General features: G+C 44.5%; 1 protein-coding gene across 1 annotated transcript in view; it reads right to left on the bottom strand.

The window, feature by feature from the left end:
- LOC145348254 (di-N-acetylchitobiase-like) overlaps positions 1-19,215 on the bottom strand; it is a 59,290-nt gene that overhangs the window by 11,127 nt on the left and 28,948 nt on the right. Inside the window, exons 5-7 of the mRNA XM_080196455.1 lie at positions 14,882-15,053; positions 14,700-14,797; positions 13,166-13,327 (exon numbers count right to left, since the gene is read on the bottom strand). Coding sequence (XP_080052581.1) covers positions 13,166-13,327; positions 14,700-14,797; positions 14,882-15,053 — 432 coding nt within the window. The remainder of the gene's footprint in view (positions 1-13,165; positions 13,328-14,699; positions 14,798-14,881; positions 15,054-19,215) is intronic.

Raw genomic sequence — 19,215 nt, 5'->3', positions numbered from 1 at the left:
GATTGAATGTAGAGGGAATGGAAATGAACGTGCAACAGTACTAGAAGGAGAAGCAAGTGAAGGATTAGCAGAAGAGCCAATGGCAGGCGAAGGGGAATTAACTTATACACAGATGGTGCAAGGAAGTACGTGGATGGAAAACCCCGTAAAGCATGGGCAGTGGTGAATGAAGAGGGAGAAGTGATAGCAGGGAAGCAGATCCCGGGAACTGATTCAACACAAGTAGCTTGAGAGCTTTAACTAAAGCTTTCGAGTGCAGCAGAGGAAAAAGATGTAATGTTTTTACAGACAGCTGTTACTCTTTTGAAGTCATGCATGACAGCTCAGGGACGACATGGTTTTGTGTCTTTGAGTGGGGGTCATATAGAGCATGAGGCTTTAATCAGGAATTTACTCCAGGCAGCTTGGGCTCCATTAGGAGCGGCAACAGTCGAGGGCTGGGAAATTGAGAATAAAGTACAGCAAGGAAATCATTTTGCCAACCAGGCAGTAAAGGCCGCGTTAGAGCAGAATCGAGAGTGGACACAGCCTGCAGGGTTGGCAGCTGTAGCAGTTGAGGACAATCCAGATGTTGATGTAAAGGAAGCGCAGGAACAAGCAGATGAAGAGAAAAAGGAGCAATAGAGAAAAGATGGAGGGCAGAAAGTTCATGGTGGAATATGGAGGAGAGAAGAAAAAAATAATAGTTCCTAAAGCAATACAGCACTCGCTGCTGTAGGTTTATCACGGAATAGCTCGCATGAGCAGGGACAGAATGCTTGATTTATTGAAGAAATGTTGACATTGTAAAGAGCTGGGGCAAGAGATAGCAAAGTGTTGTCAGAGGTGTCCTCAGTGGAGCCAGGACATCCCTGCAAGATTAAAATGGGAAGTCAACACAAAGGAGGATTTACACATGGACTTTACAAACCTGTTACCACAGGTACAGGGAGAAAAGAGACTGCTTAGTAATTATTGACCAGTTTACTCGATGGATTGAAGCATTCCCATGTAAAGATGCCACAGCTACAACAGGAGATGCGGTATTGAGCTAATTCCCAGGTGGAGGAATGCCTCTTCTGCTGGATTCTGATCAGGGAACTTCCTCTCACAGGAAGAGTTTGGAAAGAGATCTGTTGAATGTTGGGAATAAGGCAGAGGTTTCGCCTGCCATGTCACCCTCAGAGTTCAGGGATGGCGGACAGGATGAATCGAACACTGTGAAGAACAGTTTAGCCAGAGCTATCTTAGAAGAAGGAAATAACAGGATGTGGGCCTTGCCCGCAATTTTGCCACGTCAAAGGGCTGTTCCTGCTTGTGGAACAAGATTGACCCCTTTTGAGCCGATGGCAGGGAGAGAAATGTGCCTCCCAGAGGATGCAGTTCCAGGTGGAGGAGAATTAAAAATAAGCCGGGTCACAATATTTCAGTTTATGAGGGATCTACTAGAGTGTCTGCATTTTCTCAAAAAATCATAGAGCCCTACAGTGCAGAAAGAGGCCCTTCGGCCCATCGAGTCTGCACCGACCACAGTCCCACCCAGGCCCTATCCCCATATATTATACCCACTCATCCCTCTAACCTACACATCCCTAGCCACTAAGGGACAATTTCTTAGCACGGCCAATCAACCTAACCCGCACATCTTTGGACTGTGGGAGGAAACCGGAGTACCCGGAGGAAACCCACGCAGACACGAGGAGAACGTGCAAACTCCACACAGACAGTGACCCCAGCCAGGAGTCGAACCCAGGAGCCTGGAGCTGTGAGGCAGCAGTGCTAACCCACTGTGCCACCGTGTCGCCCAAAGGGAAAAAAAAGATCACGCAACAGTAGCATGGAGATTGGACTAAGCTGGCAGGAGAGAGTACGTCCATGTTGCCTTCATCGGGAGATAAGGTAACGGTGAAACTCATGACAGACAAAAGGGACTAGGAACTTGATGTTGTGGTTACTGAGCAAACATGTGCTTGATGAGAATTGCGACCCGTGCTGGAGACACTGAACTCAGTTAAAGCTGTACCCTGGTGGTAAGCCCCACAATAGCAAACTTGATCCAGCGACTGTTAATTTATTATAGTAGCAGAAGTAGAGAGAATCTGATGAGATCGAATTTACTCTAATTGCTAATTTTAAGGCTGTGAGTCCATCTGGGTTGGGTTACAGATTGTACGCTAGGAGAAGAAATCTGGAGCTCTATAACAAAGATGGCCATCAAGGCACAGCTCCAATGAAGATAGACTGGATGTCCCCCAAGTGTAGAAGCAAGTCAAGTCGCGAGTGCATACAAAGTGTGGCACAGTCATTGTGCAAGTTTTATAAACAAGCTTTATTATTACCTGACATCAATCAACAATTGTGTTTGATTGTAAGACAGAAGTTGTAGAGACTGCTATAATGAAAGCATGTGATCATATCTTTTTAATATTGAATGTATAGATTTTGACTCAGGTGGGACCAGCAACTGAACAAAGAACAAAGAACAAAATCAGCCTGGGAAACAGGCCCTTCGGCCCAACGAGCCCACGCTGCCATCTCAACACCACCAGTCCCCCTCTCCACCCACGACCCCTGTCTAATAAGAACATAAGAACATAAGAAATAGGAGCAGGAGTAGGCCAACTAGCCCTTCGAGCCTGCCCCGCCATTCAATAAGATCATGGCTGATCTGTCGTGGCTCAGTTCCACTTTCCCGCCCTCTCCCCATAACCCTTAATCCCCTCTCTCATCAAAAACCCATCAACCCGCGTCTTAAAAATATTTAGCGAGGCAGCCTCCACCACTTCAACGGGCAGAGAATTCCAGAGATTCACCACCCTTTGAGTGAAGAAGTTCCTCCTCAACTCCGTTCTAAACTGTCCCCCCTTTACCTTGAGGCTATGTTTTATGGCCATCCAGATTGAGGGAATCTGATTTAGGGACAATTTATTCCTGCCAATCAGCCTAACAGCACATCTTTGGGGTGTGGGAGGAAACAGGAGCACCCGGAGAAAACCCACGCAAGCACGGGGAGAATGCGCAAACTCCCACAGACACCGGCCCAAATCCATGTGTCTGCACAGCAATCAGTGATAGTCACTGAGCTGTCGTCTTGCCCAGTATCTTGTCCAGTTTAGGCACACACTAACGACATGAAGCACTAGGCCAATCCTGAACAACCAAGAGCAGCCCCAGTACGACTCATCGTGTGTATGCCCCTCGTTGGACGCGAGGTGGACCGACTTAAAACCTGTGAATGAAAAGAGAAAAAACATTATCATACCATATCCATTTACATTACCAGGGACGCCCCAATGCTAATGACCCTTATTTAAAACAATCTCTTATATCCACCCATCTCCAACCCACTCATGTGCCTGTCTAAGTTACTCTTAAATGACTCTAGTGTGTTTGCCTCCACCACCTTACTTGGCAGATCATTCCATACCCCCACTACCCTCTGTGTGAAAAACCTCCCTCTCATGTCTGTGTTGTACCTCTCCTCCCTCACCTTAGGTCCATGGCCCCTTGTCCTACGTGTCTCTATCATAGGAAATAGCTTACCTCTGTTTACTCTATCTATACCCTTCATAATCTTATATACCTCTATTAGATCCCCCCTCAGTCGGCGTCTTTCAAGGGAAAACAGCCCCAATTTCTTCAATCTTTCCTCATACCCTGAGGCCCTTTAGTGTTCCCCTCAGGCACACACATATGCTAGATTGACCAGTAAGGCAAAGTGTTGGATATGTTCACATGTTTCCATACATGCAGGAGGGGCAATACCATTACAGCTAATGTCCTTAACATGGTCAGAGTTAGTAAGGGTGGATCAAACAGCTGAGAATTCCAGTTATCCTGGACACCCAATGCCAGAATTCATCAGTAGAGAGGTTGGGAAAGAATTTCATAACAGTGAGGCTTGTGCAGGAAGGTTAGGTCATATAAACACATACACACCTACCTCTAACCAAGGGAAACCAGCTCCTAGTTTAGCTTAAAACAACCAACACCAAAACCAAAAGGGATACACTGTGCTGGAAACATGGAAGGCCAAGGAGAAAATTTAGGCATGAGTGGATGTGACCACCCGATTATGCCTGCGTCCACCCAGTAATGACCAATCTTGCCATAATTCTTATTGCGAGAGAGGATGCAACATTTATCCAACTCTCAATGGAGCATATTGGATTTGTGGGGATAAGGCATATCCTTGGCTTCCTGTTGGATGGAAGGGGCTGTGTTACCTTGGATATGTAATCCCATACAGATATCACGCTCCTAAACTCCCTCTCCTGCCAAGACATCGACAAGCCATTACAGAAATGGAACAATTCATTGTCATATTGTTGCCTCAATATGGTCTGTGCTTGGCATATAAAGACATAAAATCAATTTACATGAATACTGATTGGAATGTGAGTCTTTACAGCTAATCAAGTCTGAAAGGTATAGACAAAGTGAGTGGAGAGAGCATTAAGCACGGATTAAAAAGATGTGTATTGTTTCCAGACAGGACAGTTAGTGAGATTTTGCAAGTCCAGGCAAGTTGTGGGGGTTACAGATAGTGTGATATGAACCCAAGATCCCGGTTGAGGCCGTCCTTATGTGTGCAGAATTTGGCTGTCATTCTCTGCTCAGCGTGTCTGCACTGTCGTGCGTCATGAACGCCACCTTGGAGAACGCTTACCCGAAGATCAGGGGCCCAGTGCCCCTTAACCGCTGAAGTGTTCCCCAACAGGAACAGAACAACCCTGCCTGGTGATTGTCGAGCGGTGTTCATTTATCCGTTGTTGTAGCGTCTGCATGGTCTCCCCCAATGTACCGTGCCTCAGGCCATCCTTTCCTGCAGCGTATCAGGTAGACAACGTTGGCCGAGTTGCAAGAGTACGTACCGTGTACCTGGTGGATGTGTTCTCACGTGAGATGATGGCATCCGTGTTGATGATCCGGCACGTCTTGCAAAGGTTGCTGTGGCAGGGTTGTGTGATGCCGTGGTCTGACTCCATCCTCCATCCTATCAGTCTGTATCATACTCACCCTCAAAAACATGGCCCCTTTCCCCGGTAAACACCGAATAAAAATATTCATTCAACGCCCTCATAAGAAGTTTATAAGATGATGAGAGGGGTAGATAGAGTGGACGTTCAGAGACTATTTCCTCGGGTGGATGTAGCTATTACTAGGGGGCACAACTAGAAGGTTTATGGTGGGAGATGTAGGAGGGATGTCTGATTTAGCTTCTTTCCTCAGCATGGTTGGGGTGTGGAATGCACTGCCTGCCGTGATAGTGGAGTCGGACACTTTAGGAACTTTCAGGTGGTTATCAGACAGGCACATGGAATACACCAGAATGATAGGGAGTGGGATAGCTTGATCTTGGGTTCAGACATAGCTCGGCTCAACTTCGAGGGCAGAAGTGCCTGTACTGTGCTGTACTGTTCTACATTCTATGAAGCATTCTTTATTTCTTTTAAATAGGCAGCTAAACGGATGGAAAGGCCAAAACAAATATGGATGTTATATTTATAAAGTAAATAACATAAAGCTAATGAGAATATGCATCATTATTGGAAGAGATATTAGTACACAATGGTGTAGTAAGGGAAGCTATTCTTAGTGCGTATGAGTTAGTTCCTGAGCTGTACAAACAGGAATTTCAAAATGAAAAAGAATCAAAACAAACTCATACAGATCTTCCTCCCAAAAGGACTAGCAACATCCCCGACCTCCACCCCATCAAAAAAATCTGCTGGATTCTCCTATTTATTTACTAACACAAGGCACCATTTGTAATCCAGAGATTACAGCCAGAGAAGCCCTGTTTATTAGTCTATTCCTGGCGCTGCAGATTTTTGATGCAAGACCTCATCCCTCTTTTACTATGTCATTGGTACGAACATGTACCATAAAAATATAGAAACAAGAAGCAGGGGTAGGTCATTTGGCCCTTCAAGCCTACTCCACCATTCATCTTGATTATGGCTCATCATCAAATTCAATATCCTGATCCCCCTTCCCATCATATCCTTGATCCCATTAGCCCTAAGAATCCTTTCTGAATCCACCCTGTCTAACCCTGTTAGAATTTTATAAGTTTCTATGAGATCCCCTCTCGCTCTTCTAAACTCCAGTGAATATAATCCTAACCGACTTAGTCCCTCCTCATATGACAAACCTGCCATGCCAGGAACCAGCCTGGTAAACCTTCGCCGTACTCCGTCTATAGCAAGGACATCCTTCCTCAGATAAGGGCACCAAAACTGCACACAATACTCCAGGTGTGGCCCCAGCAACGCCCTGTACAATCACAGCAAAACATCCTTATTCTTACACTCAAATCCTCTCACCATGAAGGCCAACCTACCACTTGCCTTTTTTACTGCCTATTGTAGCTGTTGCTTACTTTCAGCAACTGATGCACAAGGACAACAAGGTCTCATTGAGTATCCAATTCTTTCAATTTACACTCATTGAAGTAATAATCCAACTTCCTATTATTGTTACCAAAATGGATAACCTCTCATTTATTCACATTATACTGCATCTGCCATGCAGATGCCCACACACTCAGCCTGTCCAACTCACACTGAAGCATCTATGTATCCCCCTCATAGCTCACCCTCGCCCCCAACTTTGTATCATCTGCAAATTTGGAGATAATACATTCAGTTCCCTCTTTCAAATCATTAATATACAATGTGAACATTTGGGGTCCTAGCACAGATCCCTGAAGAACTCCACTAGTTACTGACTGCCAATCAGAAAAAGACCCATTTATGCCAACTCTTTGCTTCTTATCTGCTAACCAGCTTTCTATCCATCTCAAGACATTACCTGCAATCGTATGTGTTTTAACTTTACATAGTAGTCTATTATGTGAGACTTTGTTGAAAGCCTTCTGAAAGTCCAAATAAACCACATCCACTGGTTCTCCTCAGTCACCTCTACTCGTTACATCCTCAAAAATTTCCAATAGATTCATCAATCATGATTTCCCTTTTATAAATCAATGCTGGCTTTGTCTGACTATACCATTGTCTTCCAAATGTCAAGTTATGAAATCCTTGGTAATAGACTCTAGCAACTTCCCCAATACTGACATTAGGCTCACTGCCTATAGTTCCCTACTTTCTCTCTACCTCCCTTTTTGAACAGCGGGTTTATATTAGCTACCCTCCAATCTGTACGAACTATTCCAGAATCCAAAGAATTTTGGATGATAACTACTAATGGATCCACTATTTCTACTTTTAAGGGCCACTTCCTTAACTACTCTGGGATGAAGATTATCAGGACCTGGAGATTTATCCAACTTCAATCCCATCAATTTCCCCAAAACCATTTGTCTGCTAATGTTACTTTCATTCAGCTCATCAATAAAACTTTTTTCTCTCAGCACTTCCGGTCTATTATTCATGTCTTCCTTTATGAAGACTGAAGAAAGTACAAATTCAATTCCTCATCCATTTCCTTATTCCCTGTTATGAATTCTCCTGTTTCTGACTGTAACGGGCCTACATTTGTTTTTGTCAATCCTTTTTTGCTTTACGTATCTATAGAAGCTTTTACAGTCAGTTTTATGTTCCCTGCTAGCTTACTTTCATACTCCATTTTTCCTTTCCTAATCAATCCCTTTGTCTTCCTATGCTGAACTTCAAACTGTTCCTCAGACCTATTGCTTTTTCTTGCCAAATTGTATGTTTTTTTCCTTGAATCCGATACTATCTTTAATTTCCTTTGTAAGCCATCATTGGCCACAATTCCCTCACCACTCTTGCGCCAAGCAGGAACAAACAACTTCTGGAGTTCATCTATTAGTTCTTTAATTGCTTGCTATTGCCTGTCCATTGTCTTCCCTTTCAGTGATGTTTCCCAGTCTGTCATGGCCAATTCATTCCTCATACTATCATAGAAGTTTACAGCATGGAAGCAGATCCTTCAGTCCAACTTGTCCATGCTGCCCTTTTTCAAACCCTAAGCTAATCCCAATTGCCTGCATTTGCCCCATATCCCTCTATACCCATCGTACCCATGTAACTATCTAAATGCTTTTTAAAAGACCAAATTGTACCTACCTCTACTACTACCTCTGGCAGCTTGTTCCAGACACTCACCACCCTGTGTGTGAAACAATTGCCCCCATGGGCACTTTTGTATCTCTCCCTTCTCACCTTAAACCTATGCTCTCTAGTTTTAGACTCTCCTACCTTTGTGAAAAGATATTGACTATCTAGCTGATTGGTACCCCTCATTATTTTATAGACCTCTATAAGATCACCCCTTAGCCTCCTAAGCTGCAGAGGAAAAGTCCCAGTCTATCCAGCCTCTCATGATAGCTCAATCCATCAAGTCTTGGTAGCATCCAAGTGAATCTTTTCTGCACTCTTTCTAGTTTGATAATATCCTTTCTATAATAGGGTGACCAGAATTGCACACAGTATTCCAAGTGTGGCCTTACTAATGCTTTGTACAACTTCAACAAGACGTCTCAACTCATATATTCAATGTTCTGACCAAAGAAACTAAGCATGCTGAATGCCTTCTTCACCATTCTGTCCACCTGTGACTCCACTTTCAAGGAGCTATGAACATGTACCCCTAGATCTCTTTGTTCTGTAACTCTCCCCGATGCCCTATCATTAACTGAGTAAATCCTGCCCTGGTTCAATCTACCCAAAGTGCATCACCTCTCATTTGTCTAAATTAAACTCCATCTGTCATTCGTCAGCCCACAGGCCCAATTGATCAAGATCCCGTTGCAATTGGAGATAACTTTCTTCACTGTCCACTATGCCACCAATCTTAGTGTCATCTGCAAACATACTAACAATGCCTCCTATATTCTCATCCAAATCATTAATATAAATGACAAATTAACAGTGGAGCCAGCACTGATCCCAGAGGCAGACTACTGGTCATACACCTCCAGTTTGAAAAACAATTCTCTACAACCACCCTCTGGCTTCTGTTAAGAAGGCAATTTTGTATCCACTTAGATACCTCACCCTGGATCCCATGAGATTTAACCTTATGCAACAACCTACCATGCGGTACCTTGTCAAAGGCCTTGCTAAAGTCTATGTAGACAACATCAACTGCACTGCCCTCATCTACCTTCTTGCTTATCCCTTCAAAAAACTTAAATTTGTGAGACACGATTTTCCATTCATAAAGCAATGCTGACTGTCCCTAATTAGTACTTGTGTCTCTAAATGACTGTAGATCCTATCTCTCAAAATAACTTACAATTTACCCACCACAGATGTGAGGCTCACTGGCCTGTAGTTCCCAGGTTTTTCCCTGCAGCCCTTTTTAAACAAAGGCACAACATTTGCCACTCTCCAATCTTCAGGCACCTCACCCTCATGATTAAAGAGTAAATATATTCCCCAACCTGGTAATAATCCGCTGTGTCTGCTTTCTCTGATCGATAGTTTTACACATTGGCTGCATATATGAAGACCCTGAACAAAACAAAAACTGACCATAGGAAAATAATGGTCCATTCAGCCAATCGTTTTTGCATTTCTCGATTTGCATGTGCATTTCAGTAGCACCTTTTACAACCTCAGAATATTCCAACACACCGTCCAGTTAACGAAGTGCTTTTGAACAGAGAGGATGGACGGGAGATTAGTTTAATGCTTTAAAAAAACTAAACTGGTTTGGGTCCTTTGTTTGTCAGCTCCCATTTTCCTATCAATTTTCCAGTTACACACATTTTCCTGGTCAGACCCCACTCGGAGTACTGTGCGCAGTTCTGGTCGCCTCACTACAAGAAGGATGTGGAAGCTATTGAAAGGGGGCAGAGGAGATTTACAAGGATGTTGCCTGGATTGGGAGGCATGCCTTATGACGATAGGTTGAGGGGGCTCGGTCTTTTCTCCCTGGAAAGACGAAGGATGAGAGGCGACCTGATCGAGGTTTTTAAGATGTTGAGAGGAATAGATAGGGTGGATTCTCAAGAGGCTTTTTCCCAGGGCTGAAATGGTCGCTACGAAAGAACAGAGGTTTAAGGTGCTGGGGAGCAAGTACAGAGGAGATGTCAGGGGTAAGTTTTTCACTCAGAGGGTGGTGGGTGAGTGGAATCGGCTGCCCTCGGTGGTGGTGGAGGCGAACCCGTTGGGGTCTTTTAAAAGACTTCTGGATGAGTACATGGGATTTAATGGGATTGAGGGTTATAGGTAGGGATATGATCAGCGCATCTTGTTGGCCAAAGGGCCTGTTTGTGTTGTAGTTTTTCTGTGTTCTATGTTCTATGTTTCCACTGTACAAATTGAACATCCTGAACTTTGCTGAACCCTATACACAGCAAATATGGAATCATGCAACACTGCAGTGCTCCCATTCGAACAAATTTTTGATGTTGTGGCCATTTCAGAGACATGGATAGAGCAGGGACAGGAATGGTTGTTGCAGGTTCCGGGGTTCAAATGCTTTAGTCGGAGTAGAGAAGGAGGTAGAAGGGGAGGAGGGGTAGCATTATTAGTCAAGGATTGTATCACAGTGTCAGAGAGGAAGTTTGATGAGGACTTGTCTGTTGAGGTAGTATGGGCTGAGATTAGAAATAGGAGAGGAGAGGTCACCCTCTTGGGAGTCTTTTATAGACCTCCTAAAAGTTCTAGAGAGGTTGAGGAAAGGATTGCGGAGACGATCCTGGATAGGAGTGAAAGTAATAGGGTAATTGTTATGGGGGACTTTAACTTTACTAATATTGATTGGAATAGCTATAGCTCTATCTCGTTAGAGGGGTCAGTTTTTGTACAAAGCGTGCGGGAAGGTTTTTTGACTCAGTATGTAGATAGGCCAACTAGAGGTGAGGCTATATTGGATTTGGTGCTGGGAAATGAGCCGGACCAGGTGCTAGGCTTGGAAGTTGGTGTGCATTTTGGTGATAGTGGCCACAATTCGGTTACGTTCACCTTAGTGATGGAAAGGGACAGGCATGAACCTCGGGTCAGTAGTTTTAGCTGGGGGAAGGGTAATTATGAGGCTATTAGGAGAGAATTAGGAAGCATAGGTTGGACTAGGAGACTACAGGGTCTGGGAACGTCCGAAATGTGGAGTTTCTTCAAGGAGCAGCTACTGCGAGTCCTTGATATGTATGTCCCTGTCAGGCAAGGAGGAATTCGTTGAGCTAGGGAACCGTGGTGCACTAAAAAAGTTGATTCGCTGGTTAAAAAGAAAAAGGAGGCTTATGTCAGGATGAGACTTGAGGGCTCAGGTAGTGCACTAGAAAGCTTTAGATTGGCTAGGAGGGAGTTAAATAGTGAGTTAAGAAGGGCTAAAAGAGGACATGAGAAGACTTTGGCTGATAGGATTAAGGAGAATCCTAAGGCGTTCTATAGATATGTTAAGAACAGAAGATTGGTTAGGGCAAGATTAGGGCCAGTTAGAGACAGCAGTGGGAAGTTATGTGTGGAACCGGAAGAGATTGGAGAGGCATTGAACCAATATTTCTCTTTGGTGTTCACGCAGGGGGACATAAATGTAGCTGTGGAGAACACTGGGTTACAGGGTTGTAAACTGGACAGTATTGCAGTTGATAAGGAGGATGTGCTGGATATTCTTGAGGGTTTGAAAATAGATAAGTCCCCTGGGCCGGACGGGATTTACCCTAGGATTCTCTGGGAGGCAAGAGAGGTGATTGCAGAGCCTCTGGCTCTGATCTTCAGGTCGTCGTTGGTCACAGGTATAGTGCCAGAAGATTGGAGGATAACGAATGTTGTCCCATTGTTTAAGAAGGGGAACAGAGACTTCCTCGGGAATTATAGACTGGTGAGTCTTACTTCTGTTGTGGGCAAGGTTTTAGAAAAAATCATTTTATATGTTATAGGATAGGGATAGGATTTATAGTTATTTAGAGAGTAATGAATTGATTGGAGATAGTCAGCATGGTTTTGTGGAGGGTAGGTCGTGCCTTACTAACCTTATTGAGTTTTTTGAGAAAGTGACCAAAGAGGTGGATGGGGGTAAGGCAGTTGATGTGGTATATATGGACTTTAGTAAGGCGTTTGATAAGGTTCACCATGGAAGGCTTCTGCAGAAAATGCAGATGTACGGGATTGAGGGTGATTTAGGTAATTGGATCAGGAATTGGCTGGCGGATAGGAGACAGAGGGTGGTGGTTGATGGCAAGTATTCATCATGGAGTTCAGTTACGAGTGGTGTGCCTCAGGGATCTGTTTTGGGGCCACTGCTGTTTGTAATTTTTATATATGATCTGGATGAGGGTATAGTTGGGTGGATTAGTAAATTTGCTGATGACACCAAAGTCGGAGGTGTGGTAGATAGTGAGGAAGGGTGTCTTAGTCTACAGGGAGACTTGGACAAGTTGCAGAGCTGGGCCGAGAGGTGGAGGATGGAGTTTAATGCGGAAAAGTGTGAGGTAATTCACTTTGGCAGGAATAACAGATGTGTAGAGTATAGGGCTAACGGTAGGACTCTGAATAGGGTGGATGAACAGAGGGATCTAGGTGTATGTGTACATAGATCCCTGAAAGTTGGGAATCAAGTAGATAAGGTTGTTAGGAAGGCATACAGTGTCTTGGCGTTTATTGGTAGGGGGATTGAATTTAGGAGCCACAGCGTCATGTTGCAACTGTACAAAACTCTGGTGCGGCCGCACTTGGAGTATTGTGTGCAGTTCTGGTCCCCACATTATAGGAAGGATGTGGAGGCTTTGGAGAGGGTGCAGAGGAGGTTTACCAGGATGTTGCCTGGTATGAAGGGGAGGTCCTATGAGAAGAGACTGAGGGATTTGAGGTTGTTTTCGTTAGAAAGAAGGCGGCTACGAGGGGACCTTATTGAAACGTATAAGATGATTAGAGGTTTAGATAGGGTGGATAGTGATAGCCTTTTTCCTCAGATGGAGAAAGCTAGCACGAGGGGGCATAGCTTTAAATTAAGGGGTGGTAGTTATAGGACGGATGTCAGGGGTAGGTTCTTTACCCAGAGGGTGGTGAGGGATTGGAATGCCCTGCCTGCTGCAGTTGTAAATGCGCCTAGTTTGGGGGCGTTTAAGAGATCTGTGGATAGGTTTAAGGATGGAAAGGGATTGGTTTAGGTTAGAGGGTCATTGCTTTTTAACTGGTCGGCGCAACATCGTGGGCCGAAGGGCCTGTTCTGCGCTGTAATGTTCTATGTTCTATGTTCTAAATTTAAAATACACATGCCTCCAATGTTCTTTGATTGCAAATCTTACCTTGTACACAAAATATGGGGATTTGGAATTATCATCCCAAAGTCTGCCAGTAACAGATTTGGGCAGTATCTCCATGATATGTTTGTACAGAATCGGCTTCGCAACAGAAGAACTGCAACGAGATTCTCCAACGTGATACTCTTTCAATTTGCACCTGCCAGGCTGGTAAAGAGAAGGATAATACTCATGAATATAGTTGCTCTGTCAAGATCAAAAAAAACAAGTAGCCCCCAACTGATCTCCCCATGTACAGGCTATGATAGAAAAAAGTCAATGGAAAATTTCAAATCTGAGCTGGATTGATTATTGTTGGTTACAAGTATAAAGAATTATTGAATCAATATCGGCAAAAGGAATTCAGATCAGCAAGAACATAAGAACATAAGAAATAGGAGCAGGAGTAGGCCATCTAGCCCCTCGAGCCTGCCCCGCCATTCAATAAGATCATGGCTGATCTGAAGTGGATCAGTTCCACTTTCCTGCTTTCTCCCCATAACCCTTAATTCCCCTGTCTATCAGAAATCTACATAAGAACATAAGAAATAGAACATAAGAACATAAGCAAGCATCAAATTGATTGGCAGAAAATACTCAGAGATTGAATTTTCTATTCCAGAGCCTATATTTCTCTTATTTGATGTGTAAATGTTTGTTTTTGGGGGAAAAAAATCTGAGATTTGCAGTCTGAGATAAAGCACAGCCTCAAGATAAAGGGGGGGTGGTTTAGAACGGAGTTGAGGAGGAACTTCTTCACTCAAAGGGTGGTGAATCTCTGGAATTCTCTGCCCGTTGAAGTGGTGGAGGCTACCTCGCTCAATATTTTTAAGACGCAGGTTGATAGGTTTTTGATAGGCAAGGGGATTAAGGGTTATGGGGAGAGGGCGGGAATGTGGAACTGAGACACGACAGATCAGCCATGATCTTATTGAATGGCGGGGCAGGCTCGAGGGGCTAGATGGCCGACTCCTGCTCCTATTTCTTATGTTCTTATGAGAGAATGCATTGAAGAGGACGTCTCCGTGAAATAATGCAAAAAAAAGGCTCTTCCAAAATGCAATTAGATGTTCTGAATCGACAGGATATTCCATTCCTTCACAGGTGCAAGCATCACTGGCAAGGCCAGCGTTTGTTCCCATTTGTTCCTTGAACTGTGTGGCTTACTGGGCCTTTGCAGAGAGCTTTAGGAATCAATGACATTGCTGTGGATCTGCAGGCACGTAGAGGATGGCCGATTTCCTTCCCTGAGGGAGTTTAGTAAAGCAAATAGCTTTTAGAGCAATCAGAAATCGTTTAATGGTCACCATTACTGAGACTGGCTTTCAGTTCCAAATGTTACTGAATTTAAGTTCTATCAAAAACCTTGGTGGGATTTGGACCCAAGCCCCGAGAGTAATAGCCTCAGCCTCTGGGACACTAACCTACTGAAATTACCATCTCGTCACCGTCACCAATTAACATGTCTGAGGTGTGTGTTTCAGATGAACTGAATTCACTCTCATTTCTTGTGCATTGAAAATTAATCATTTGTCCTTACCTCAGAGAAATGTATGCAAGGATAGTTATAACCAAACCATGGAACTCCTGTTAGGAGTTTTCTGGAATCAATACCCAGTCTGATGTGAGCAGCAAGACCTAAATGGACAAAAATATGACTCTATTAGGCTCATTTTGATATAAGCCAGAGAGTGCATTAATTAAAATGTTTAATGGACATACCTGCATAAGTCTGGTCATAGGGAACACTTGCTCTTGCAAAACAATCATCCCCCATTCTCAAGTTAAAATCAGAGGGCAACACAACTAAAAAGTCACAAATCTCTGCAAGTTTCACAAAATCATAGCATCGGTCATGAGTACAATGAGGAGACCAGGGCACGTTCATTATAACCTGAGGGTCAGAATGTAACAAATGTTAATTTAATCTCAAACCACATCCTGAATATAACTGGTAGTCAGAGTACAGGTGTATGGTTTACTGAAGTTGTGAATTTAACAGGTTTGAAGTTCGTTCAGGCCTGTATAGAATAGTACACAGTCCATTTGGGGAATAAAGTGGGCTGGACGTTAACAGGATGTCAGATCCCCACCAGCTGCTTCCTGCGAGTGAGCCAGCCCCCACTCCAGCAGATTGCCTCACAGTTGTTTAATCCTTGGAGGGGTTTTAATTGCTTTAAGGCAAGACTCTATCCTCCATGAGGGCCAAAAGCAGCACCTCTAAGATCTACTGCTCAATCAGATGGTCAGCAGATCTCCAGTGCCAGGAGCTCCAATCGGAGCTGTGCTACCGTGGGTGGCACGGTAGCACAGTGGTTAGCACTGCTGCTTCACAGCTCCAGGCTCCTGGGTTCGATCCCCGGCTTGGGTCACTGTCTGTGTGGAGTTTGCACGTTCTCCTCGTGCCTGCGTCAGTTTCCTCTGGGTGCTCTGGCTTCCTCCCACAGTCCAAAGATTGTGCGGGTTAGGTTAATTGGCCGTGCTAAGAAATTGCCCCTTAGTGTCCAGGGGTGCATAGATTAGTGGGTATAATATGTAGGGATATGGGGGTAGGGCCTGGATGGGGTTGCGTTCGGTGCAGACATGATGGGCCGAAGGGCCTCTTTCTGCACTGTAGGGTTCTATGGTTCTGTGGATCCAGTTTACAAGAACAAAGAGCTGGAGTTACAGGAAAGGTCAGAAGGATTGACCAGGGCTAGGCTGGACAGGTGGATAACCTGGGCAAGAAGCCAATGTGCCTCAGTTCACTTGTATAATTCAGGGTTGTCAGGATTGTGTCACCAACAGAAGCTGATTGATTGTAAAATGTCTAATCTCAGCAATCGTCCAAGCTGCATTTTGAACATACATATATATTTTATTGTATATTCTTTCACAGAATAAGCAGCGAGGACATCATTTTCACTGCCCATCATTAATTTCCCTCAAGGATCTGGTTTGACAAAGGGTTGTCTGGACTCAAAACCCCTCTTCTCTCCTTACAGATGCTGCCAGACCTGCTGAGATTTTTCAGTATTTTCTCTTTTGCCTTCTTGGACTGCAGCATTACATATGGTGTAAGTCCAGTCAGGGAGGGAGTTCCAGGATTTTGACCCAGTGACAGTGAAGGAATGACAGTAAAATTCCAAGTCAGGATAGTGAGTGCCTTGGAGGGGAACTTACAGGCGGGGGTCTGCTGCTTTTATCCTTGGTGATGTTGGGATTGGAAAGTATCATTGAAGGAGCATTGGTGAGTTCTTGCCATGCATCAGGTACATGATAGGTACGGTTGCCACTGTGCATTATTAGTGGAGTATGCCGAAGATAGTAGATGGGTCTGCCAGTCAAGCAGGTTGTTTTTATCTTCTTAAATATTGTTGGAGCTGCACTCATCTAGGCAAGTGGTTTGTATCCCATCACACTCCTGATCTGTACTTTGTAGATGGTGTAGATATTTATATGTCTGGTTCAGTCCAGTTTCAGGTCATAAGAACATAAGAACAGAAGGTCAATGGTAACCCTTGGCTGTTCCTATAGGGGGACTGAATGATGGTAATTGCATTGAATATCAAGAGGAAATGGTAGAATCAAGGTTGTTGGAGATGGTTAATTGTCTGGTACTTGTGTGGCATGAATGTTACTTGCCACTTGTCAGCCCAAGCCCGGATATTGTCGATGTCTTGCTGCATATGGGCACTTTAGTATCTGAGGAGTCAGCACTGGTGGTGAACATTGTGCAATCATTAGCAAACATTCCCATATCTGGCAATATGATGGAGGGAAGGTGACTGATGAAGATAGTCAGGCTTAGGACATTACTCTGAGGAACTCCTGAGCGATGTCCTTGATCTGAAGTTAATGATCACACACAAACATGGTGCTAGGCTTAACTTTGGCCATTTGAGCCTTTTCCACTGATTGCTGTTGACCCCAATTTTGACACCACACTTTTAATAACTTCTCAAATGCCGACATCATAGAACATAGAACATTACAGCGCAGAACAGGCCCTTTGGCCCACGATGTTGCGCCGACCAGTTAAAAAGCAATGACCCTCTAACCTAAACCAAACTCTTTCCATCCATAAACTTATCCATGGATCTCTTAAACGCCCCCAAACTAGGCACATTTACAACTGCAGCAGGCAGGGCATTCCAATCCCTCACCACCCTCTGGGTAAAGAACCTACCCCTGACATCCGTCCTATAACTACCACCCCTTAATTTAAAGCTATGCCCCCTCGTGCTAGCTTTCTCCATCCGAGGAAAAAGGCTATCACTGTCCACCCTATCTAAACCTCTAATCATCTTATATGTTTCAATAAGGTCCCCTCTTAGCTGCCTTCTTTCTAACGAAAACAACCTCAAATCCCTCAGTCTCTCCTCATAGGACCTCCCCTCCATACCAGGCAACATCCTGATAAACCTCCTCTGCACCCTCTCCAAAGCCTCCACATCCTTCCTATAATGTGGGGACCAGAACTGCACACAATACTCCAAGTGCGGCCGCACCAGAGTCTTGTACAGTTGCAACATGACGCTGCGGCTCCTAAATTCAATCCCCCTACCAATAAACGCCAAGACACTGTATGCCTTCCTAACAACCCTATCTACTTGATTCTCAACTTTCAGGGATCTATGTACACATACACCTAGATCCCTCTGTTCATCCACCCTATTCAGAGTCCTACCGTTAGCCCTATACTCTACACATCTGTTATTCCTGCCAAAGTGAATTACCTCACACTTTTCCACATTAAACTCCATCCGCCACCTCTAGGCCCAGCTCTGCAACTTGTCCAAGTCCCCCTGTAAACTAAGACACTCTTCCTCACTATCTACCACACCTCCGACTTTGGTGTCATCAGCAAATTTACTAATCCATCCAACTATACCCTCATCCAGATCATTTATAAAAATTACAAACAGCAGTGGCCCCAAAACAGATCCCTGAGGCACACCACTCGTAACTGAACTCCATGATGAATACTTGCCATCAACCACCACCCTCTGTCTCCTATCCGCCAGCCAATTCCTGATCTAATTACCTAAATCACCCTCAATACCATACATCTGCATTTTCTGCAGAAGGTTTCCATGGTGAACCTTATCAAATGCCTTACTAAAGTCCATATATACCACGTCAACTGCCTTACCCTCATCCACCTCTTTGGTCACTTTCTCAAAAAACTCAATAAGGTTAGTAAGGCACGACCTACCCTCCACAAAACCATGCTGACTATCTCCAATCAATTCATTACTCTCCAAATAACTATAAATCCTATCCCTAATAATTTTTTCTAAAACCTTGCCCACAACAGAAGTAAGACTCACCGGTCTATAATTCCCGGGGAAGTCTCTGTTCCCCTTCTTAAACAATGGGACAACATTCGCCATCCTCCAATCTTCCGGCACTATACCTGTGACCAACGACGACCTGAAGATCAGAGCCAGAGGCTCTGCAATCGCCTCTCTTGCCTCCCAGAGAATCCTAGGGTAAATCCCGTCCGGCCCAGGGGACTTATCTATTTTCAAACCCTCAAGAATATCTAGCACATCCTCCTTATCAACTGCAATATTGTCCAGTTTACAACCCTGTAACCCAGTGTTCTCCACAGCTACATTTATGTCCCCCTGCGTGAAGACCGAAGAGAAATATTGGTTCAATGCCTCTCCAATCTCTTCCGGTTCCACACATAACTTCCCACTGCTGTCTCTAACTGGCCCCAATCTTGCCCTAACCAACCTTCTGTTCTTAACATATCTATAGAACGCCTTAGGATTCTCCTTAACCCTATCAACCAAAGTCTTCTCATGTCCTCTTTTAGCCCTTCTTAACTCACTCTTTAACTCCCTCCTAGCCAATCTAAAGCTTTCTAGTGCACTACCTGAGCCCTCAAGTCTCATCCGGACATAAGCCTCCTTCTTCTTTTTAACCAGTGAACCAACTTTCTTAGTGCACTACGGTTCCCTAGCTCGACCAATTCCTCCCTGCCTGTGGGATCCTGGGTAGAGGGGGTGAAAGTGAGGGGGGCATAGAAGGGGACGGCATTGCACGGCATTGTGGGGGTGGGGCGG

The sequence above is a fragment of the Carcharhinus amblyrhynchos genome, chromosome 9 (assembly GCF_965287045.1).
Source record: "Carcharhinus amblyrhynchos chromosome 9, sCarAmb.v2.hapA, whole genome shotgun sequence".
Taxonomy (NCBI): domain Eukaryota; kingdom Metazoa; phylum Chordata; class Chondrichthyes; order Carcharhiniformes; family Carcharhinidae; genus Carcharhinus; species Carcharhinus amblyrhynchos.
The sequence above is the reverse complement of the archived record's forward strand: the minus strand, read 5'-3'. Positions and strand labels throughout refer to the sequence as shown.